This window comes from Mus caroli, unplaced genomic scaffold (assembly GCF_978045245.1).
Source record: "Mus caroli unplaced genomic scaffold, Mus_caroli_1 scaffold_19, whole genome shotgun sequence".
Lineage (NCBI taxonomy): Eukaryota > Metazoa > Chordata > Mammalia > Rodentia > Muridae > Mus > Mus caroli.
The window spans coordinates 78632192-78640428 of record NW_028227274.1 but is presented as its reverse complement, the minus strand read 5'-3'; the positions used below and the strand labels follow the sequence as shown (position 1 = coordinate 78640428).

Genomic DNA, 8237 nt, shown 5'->3' with positions numbered 1-8237 from the left:
AGCGGCCACTGCGCAAGCTCCTCCGCCGCGCAGAAGGCTAAAGAAGGACCGAGTCTAGGCCCGCCGCCATCAGAACGGACAGCACTGCAGAGCTGGACCTATAGCTCCGGCGACCCATAGTATACTAGTAAATCTCGCAGTGCACGACGGGAATGGTGGGACCGCAGTCCGCGATGCATGCTGGGACTTGTAGTCTCCCTCGACGTCAGGACTACAACGTACAATCCAATACAGCGGTCCGCGCCGAATGGGGGCGTCTGAAGTCTCCCATAGTCGGAATTCGCAGTGTACGACGGGAGATGACATAGATTCGCACTGCACGCCGGAACCTGTAGTCTCGATGCGTCAGGACTAGCAGCGGGTGACAGAAAACTTGTGGCAGCGATCCGCGTGACATGGCTGTGGTCTCAACACCACGGACCGGCGCTCCGTGGGTGTGGACCAGCGCCTGTCGGCTCCGCGAGGGCCGAGTGTTTGCCCGCCGCTTGAGAGCACGCAGTCACGTGGCTGCACGTCGCCTGCCACGCCCTCCGTGACGCAGCACGCCCCCCCGGAAGTGAGTGCGCAGCGAGCGGCGGGTGAAGCCGGTGTCGGAGCGGGAACAGCAGTGTCGCCGCCGCCCGCGGTGGGCGCCGCGCCCTGAGCGCCTTGTGTTTTCGTTTCTCACCTCTGTTGTGACCGTCCGTGCCGCTCTCTGGGTCACGATGGAAGCGCCACCCGCGGCCGGCGTCCCCACCGAGTGCACTCCGGCGGTGGCCGGGGCAGAGGTGCGCTGCCCCGGCCCCACGCCGCTGCGTCTGCTGGAGTGGAAGGTGGCGGCGGGCGCGACCGTGCGCATCGGCTCGGTGCTGGCAGTGTGCGAAACCGCAGCCTCCGCGCAGCCCGCAGGGCCGGCCCCGGCTCGCGCGGCCTCTGGGGGCTGCGTGCGCGTCGCGCGGACCGAGCGCAGGCTCAGGTCGGAGCGCGCCGGCGTGGTCCGTGAACTGTGTGCGCAGCCAGGCCAGGTGGTGGCCCCTGGGTGAGTGTGCTGAGACTAGGACATCCCGGGCTCTCAGGATGTCGTGGTGGCGGTGGCGGTGGTGGCGGTGGTGGTGATGGTAGTGGGGTCTCTGGCTACAGTTACAGTCCGGGCGTGCAGGTCGCCCTAAGAGGCTGCGGGGTGAGACTGTAGAAAGAATTGTCCCCATTTGTGATTCTACCGGCCCCGAGATAGTTTGAGTTTGAGAGTTCTCGGTGACCCAAGGTTACCCCTTTGGGATGTCTTTTGCATTTGTCCTTCTTCTATAATTGGTGGACTCCACCTTTGTAAGTGAAGGCAACTTGGGTGGCTGTGGCCGCAGGACTACTCAGGCAGGTTCCTGGCTCGTTACTGAAATAGAAGGTGTGGGGCGTGTGTGTTTCTACAAACGCTTATAAAACTTTGTGTACGCTGTTGTAAAAACCCGGCGGCTCTGCATCATAGCCACGGAAAGGGCAGAGCCCAGACTATCGGGTGATGTACTTGGTCCTGGATTTCTTGTGAGGACTCTAAAGCTGTCAAACTTGTGTCCTAACTCTGTAGGATCTTGACTTGGTTTGGTCTGCCGCTGTCCAGTTTTATTTCTGAGTTTTGCCAGTGTTGTGTTTTGAACCTAAATTCACACGTGGGCATGTGGGTCACATGGCTGGGATTGTTTTGATTGTAAAGAACAGAAACTACTGGGAGAGGTGCATGCGCCTGCCTACTGTGGGTTGGGCTGAGAGCTTCCCTTTGGAAGCATTCTTTCTGCAACTTTTCTGATGTCCTTTGCTCACTTCTTGGACTGGTCAAATCTTTCCTTTGTTGACTATTTCCTGCCCACCATTCTCCACAAGGAAGATTTCCATTTTCCACTGATCTTGTCATAGACAGAGAACCCTGCCTGCCTGTTTGTCTTCCTGGTCACTCCATCTAGTGCATCTTTAAAATACTGCCTGGGTTCTTGGTTTGTGGACCCTCACCCTACTCCTGCCCACTGTACGCTGGGTTGCACAGCCACCAGGAAGGCTTGCTTCTCTGGGGCTGACTTTAGTGAGCTGTCTGTCTGGCTTCCTCTGGAAATGATTCTTGTAATCCTGGGTCACTGACAGAGGCTGCCAGTCCAGTGATATCACGTGAGTCCCTGCTTCTGAGAAGGCCACTAGCAACATTACTTTGATTTAAAATGCTTCTTCCTTCCCTTTTCCTATTACGTGCATTTGTGGACAGCATCTTGTCAGCATTCTGGGGAGAAGTGTAGTGAGATGACATTTGTGTTTCCCATAGTATTCCTGTATGCCTGCAGGTACATGTGTGACAGGAAGAAGCAGGTAACAAGGCCCCTGCTTAAAGCTCCATTTGTATCCCCTGTGTCAGTCCTAATAATTTCTCTGGAGTAAATGTCAAGGGTATGGGTTGCCTTCCCCTGTTGGATTCATTCGTGAGTGTTTGGCCATAGACCCAAGGCTGATAAGAAGGGCAGTACTCCCCCCCCCCCCCCAACTACTAGCTCTTTTGGCCTTCCCCAGAATTCCTGTCATACTTTTTATGGAAAAAAAGTTTAAAAAGAAATTACTGGATTAAGTCACTTTTTACAAAGACCGCTCAGCAGTGAATTGTTTCCTCAGGGCCTCAGCCTGCAGAAGCAGCGTCCCACGGAGCATCTCTGGTCAACAGAGCCCCTCATTCATAGTCACCACAGACTTTTTGTAGCACATAGATTACACCTAGGTAGGTCTTCCCCCCCACAATTTAGTTATACAGGCCAAGTATCCTTAATTTTAAAATTCAAAATCTAAAATATTCTAAGAACCCAAACCAAGGCATAGATGCTTTTGTGTTTTCCAGTGCTCCGCCTGTGAAGCCTGTGCAAACACACCAAACTCCAAATGGTCCCAGAACAGCAGCGCTTCTGGTCTTCAGCATTTTGAATGAGGGATTCAAACATTAGGAAGACTTTATACATGGCGTGTGCATTTCCCTGTTTGAGAAAACAGAGAGTAGTGGGTATCATTGGGTCCTGGTGTGGAATGGTGCTTGCCATGACTGTTAGACCTTGGTCGGCAAAGACCTGTCTGGCTCACACCAGGTACGCTGGCCGAAGCCTTCCATTTTGAGAAGGATTTCTGTGTCTGGGTTTGGTGCAGCTTCATCCAGCATCTGCTCCAATCACGGGACTGCTTTACCCCGGGGAGGGGCTGGAAGAGGTGTCAGGAAGGAGCAGCCGGGCCTGATAGCCCTGGAAGTTTACTTCTGTGTGAGCGTGTCTCAGAATCACTTAAGACTACTTTATAATGAACTTACCTGAGCAGTCCTGGAAGATTGTTCATCTAGCAACACCATCTCTGTCTTTCTCAGTACTGGATTACAGATACATATTCTTAAGATCACATGCCGGGCAGTGGTGGTGCACACCTTTAATCCCAGCACTTGGGAGGTGGAGGCAGAAGCAGGTGGATTTCTGAGTTTGAGGCCATCCTGGTCTACAGAGTGAGTTCCAGGACAGCCAGTGCTGCACAGAGAAACCCTGTCTTAAGAAAGAAAGAAAGAAAGAAAGAAAGAAAGAAAGAAAGAAAGAAAGAATCACATGGGAGAGCCACATTTACTGACATTTGTTTTAAACCTTTGTAGAGTGATTATTGTGTGGTGGTTCCTAACTCCCACCCACAACCCACACTTTAATCCCATCCTTAGGACTAGTGGATTCTGAACTGTTTTGAGAGGCTCTTGCCCACCTTCAGCTTGCCTGTGGGCAGAGGAGGTATCTGTTCACGAGCGTTCTCTCTGTCTGTCTGTCTGTCTGTCTCTCTCTCTCTCTCTTTCACACACACACACACACACACACACACACACACACAAATCTCCCCCACAGCAGCAGTGGAACCTGCCACTCTAGTAAGAAGCAGCAAGCCCATTCCACTGTTGAGAAGCCTGTAGTAGTCTTAGACAACTGTCTAGATAATGCACAGCTGAGCTAGCCTGCCAAAATTGAAAACTTGCTTCTGGGACAAACTGGACCTGAGCCTTCATGTGTGTGCGACACTATTTGGTCCTCCGTGGTGTCTCTTCTGAGGCTGATCAGGCCTTCTAAACCTGACATCTCTGGGGGTTTTCTGCCCTTTATTGTTCCTCCTGTTTCCTCCCAGGGTTGGCTGCCCCCTATTTTTGAAGAATGAAGGGTGATCATCCTCAGCCTGGGTGCTGTAGCACAGCTGAGCCCAGATGTGTACACTGGGTGACAGCAGACTTCAGTGACAGGTTGCTTGATAATAACTTGTTTTTGCTGAGACCAGAGCAGAGTCAGAGGCTTGTGTGCTAACAAAAGTGAGATCCTGTGGTTGTGGTTGTCACTGTTGTCTTGGTCATTAGCAACATCCAGTCTTGCCATATCTGTGTTTGTTCCCAAAGCGCTGTGTCAGGTTGAAGCTGAAATGATGAGTGATTTTGAGCTATGCTAGGACTGTTTCCACAGTACTTCCTCCTGTTGGATGAAAGAAGGAACTGGGGGCGGTGGGAATGGAAGGTGCGTAGTGGCCCTCTGCTTGGTAGGCTGTGGTGTGTCCGGTATTGCCATGAAATGCCACTTAGTGTGTTCCTTACACCTTATTTATCGTGGACCTAGAGCTTAGTGGCAAACCGGGAGAATGGGAGAATGATACTCTGTACGGGGTTATAGGGAGAGTGATACTGTGTATCGCTTTGCCTGTTTGTAATGTTACCGAGGTTACAGTTACTGAGGTTGAAAACACTGGTCCTTCAGCTGTTAGACACAAACCCCTGAATTGGCTTGTCATATCCTCTGCAGGGCTTTAAGTTCCCAGAGGCATTTGAACATGTAATTACGGGGAGAGTGGGGTGGAAGGAGGTGATAAGAACCAGTAGGGACGCTCACCCCACATCAAGGAGACTTACATCACTTTGCAGCAGAGACCATTACAGACAACTACAACCAGTCAAAGTGTAGAACTGTGGAGCACAGTCCCAATGGATACATTTACAGTACATCTTCAGTACCTAAAGCTCAGGGTCACTGTGGAAGAGAGGGTAGGAAGGCGGTGAGAACGAGAGTTTGCTGTAAGGTTGTGCCTCCTGGTGATGTCAGAAGCTATACTCTTAAGATCTTGACTGCCTAAATTGGAGCTGAACAAGGACAACAACAATGAGCACACTAACATGGACGAGTGTAGGCATACTGTTCTTGTGCCCTGTATATTACTCAGATGCTGACTTCTATGCCCCCACATCTGGTTGCAGCCCTTACTCTAGGACTCTCCTGTTTCAGTGTTGTATAAACATTGCTCCTCAATTATTCCATAATTGGTCAATAAAGTAGCTGGTCAGCCGATGACTGAACGAACAGGGGGTGGGGGAGGAAGCGAGGATTAGTCACTGGAAGAGAGAGTCTGGGAGATACCCTGAGAAAACATCTGGAGCCCAGAGAGCCAGATCAGTACTAAGATGCAGATATCACTGGAATGTTGGCCAGGAGGCAGCCTGATTAGTTTGAAGGATTAAAATAGAGTAATACTGCTCAATCATTGTGCCTTGAAGCTTGGTAAATAAATAGAGCAGTCAGAGTCAATGAACTAGCAGGGTTAAGAGGAAAACTGCAACACCCTTATAAAATAACTAATAGATAATAAGAGAGTCCTTAAAAAACCAAGGCAACTCAGGGATGCTGACAGTGGCAGAAATAGCCTTCCCCAGGGAAGAGCTCACTGTTTGACTCTCCAGCCCTGGAAACACACAGTACCATCATACACACTGGGCAGGGCTTCCATGATGAGGCAAATCTATGTATGTATATAGCAACAATCTTTGAGAAGGAAGGGTACCCAGGAAGATTTAGAAGGGAGAACCGATATATTACAATCTTAAAAAAAAAAATTTAAAGAAATAAATTTTTTAACTATGTAACCTCTAAAACAAAAATCATGAGGCAGAAGAGGGCAGACCTGCATTTGGGGGACATTCAGCTGCTGTGGCTGAATGCTGGGGAAAAGGGCATTTTGCCTAACCAGCTCCAGCAGGAGCATCCTGCTAAAAACCAGAGCCTAGAGAAAGAAAACCATCTTGGAAGGTCTGAATAACAAAGTAACTCAGAGTTGCTCCTGTGGTTACCTCCTCATTCAGTGTGGGAAGGTTAGATGGGGAGAGATGCTCAGAGCCCATCACGGGCGCTGCTGCGGAAGCTGTTGCCTACACAGTTTGCCTTTAGGACTTAGATTTCTTTTACACTCCCATACCTTGAATTTTTATGAATGAATATTCTTTGGGTAAATACTGATTGTTGGCATCTGCTCTATCTAAATAAGGAACAGCAGATAAGCTGTAAGAATTGTATATGTATTATGAAATGTTTCCTTTATCTCATCCTAAAAGAGACTAAGTGAGGGGGCTGCAGAGAGGGTTCAGAGGTTAAGAGCCCTGGCTGCTCCTCAGGGGGATCTGAATTCAAATCTCAGCACCAACATGGTGACTCACAGCCGTCTGCTAGTCCAGTGCCAGAGAGTCCTCTCTGCTCTCTGCCAGCCATGCAGGCAGAATACCCAGACACGTTAAATAAGCCTTTTTAAAAAAGGTTAAAAGAAATACTCATTGGTGTAGAGGAATAGATAAGTTAGTTTCATATATATATATATCTTAAAACATGCATAAATCCTGATGTCGCTGCCACATACAACAAGTGACCAATGCTCACCATCTCAGGGCAGGAGCATCTTACACTGAGGAAGAGACATAGAACAAAGCCACGAAGGAGCATCTTACACTGAGGAAGAGACATAGAACAAAGCCGTGTCGGAATGCTTAGAAAATACTTTAAAGATACTTTAAAGATGTGCATCTTAAAGCTTAGAACCAAAATGTTATAGATAGATAGATATACACACACACACACACACACACACACACAGAGTTCCATTGAATTCTAAAAATGAGTTATTTTTAATTTTATTAAGTATTTTGTGTTTCATAGTTTTTTTAAAGTCTGTTTTCACGTGGCACATGAAATTGTGGATAAATGTTAATTTCATACACTTATGCACTGTGTGTGTGTGTCTGTGTGCGCGTTGGCTGTGAACTGGTGGGAATGTAAGTCTTGTGCCTTCAGGTGGCAGGTGCACCCTGCAACTTTGGAGCTTGGAGCAGCGATGGCTTTATATGGATGCAGACATTTAAACCCCTTGCTACAGCTGAGTTTCTTTGAAGAGTGTGGAGGGTGTGTTCTCTCTGGGCCACCATGGCACATATTTTATCTGTCTCTTGTGTTTATGGAGCACAGACCCAGCCCCAAACACCTGCATTTCCCAGGTTCCAGAAACAGAAATGGGGTTGGGCCTCATCAACTGGACATAGGCAGCCAGAGTATGGCAGCAGATGCTATGAGAGATGCAAAGATAGCTGGCACTTGTGTACGGTCCCAGGTTGGTTTGGTGGTGTAAGCTGTCACATAGATTAGCTCTCCGTGTAGATGAGCTCATTGGCTGGCAACCAGGGATGAAATCTCTAGAACGCTGAGAGCGAGCACCAGTGCACTGGATGAACAGTAATGCTCTGAGGTGCTGTTGGTCTCATGGCTAGGTCGTGGGACTGTGCCACAGCTACTCTGTGCCCCGCGAGGTAATAGAGCAATATCTAGTGTGTCTGTAAACCTCATGTGTTCCTGGGCAAAATATGCCTTGTAGAATAAGATGCACAAAAAAGCCTTAGATTCTAGTACAAAAAAACCATAATTTGTTCATACAGTGAGGCCGTTGAGTTCAGTGTCCAGAGTATAGAGTCAGAGTGTGCTACATAGACCGTGTCCTCACTCTGGTCACAGCCCCGCTTTGGACGCTTTTGTTTCTACCTTTGCTTCCTCTGTACTTGCCAAGAATTCACCATCTGTGTGATGGGATTCTTGTCACTAAGTCTTTGGGAGCAGGGTTGCATAGCCCACTTCTTAGATTGTGGCCACGTTTCTTATAGAGGAATTTTTGCCCACGGCAAAATTGATACTGGGCCCATGCTCCAGGGAAGACCAAACTGGGCAGGTAACCCACTGAGGCTGTTGGCTCTGTTACTAGTTCTGCCCTCACAACAGAATTCCTTCATAACTTTACCCCTGTCCTTGATGGCAGCTCAGTGCTACCATGTAAATTGGCACATAGTTTCTAGACAGGGACAGGAGGTAGAAAACCAGGCTGATTCCACACAGGCTGCTGGGAGGGGGTACTTAGAGGAACTGGTCCTGTGTCTG

The 8237-nt window shown here is 49.0% G+C and overlaps 1 protein-coding gene across 2 annotated transcripts in view; it reads left to right on the top strand.

Annotated features, from left to right (window-relative positions):
• Positions 1–459: 459 nt before the first annotated feature.
• Positions 460–8237, top strand: part of Ctdp1 (CTD phosphatase subunit 1) — a 61593-nt gene continuing 53815 nt past the window's right edge. For both annotated transcript variants that reach the window (XM_029471970.2, XM_021151013.2), the window contains exon 1: positions 460–1018. In XM_029471970.2, the coding sequence (XP_029327830.1) occupies positions 705–1018 (314 nt within the window). In that variant the 5' untranslated portion in view covers positions 460–704. The remainder of the gene's footprint in view (positions 1019–8237) is intronic.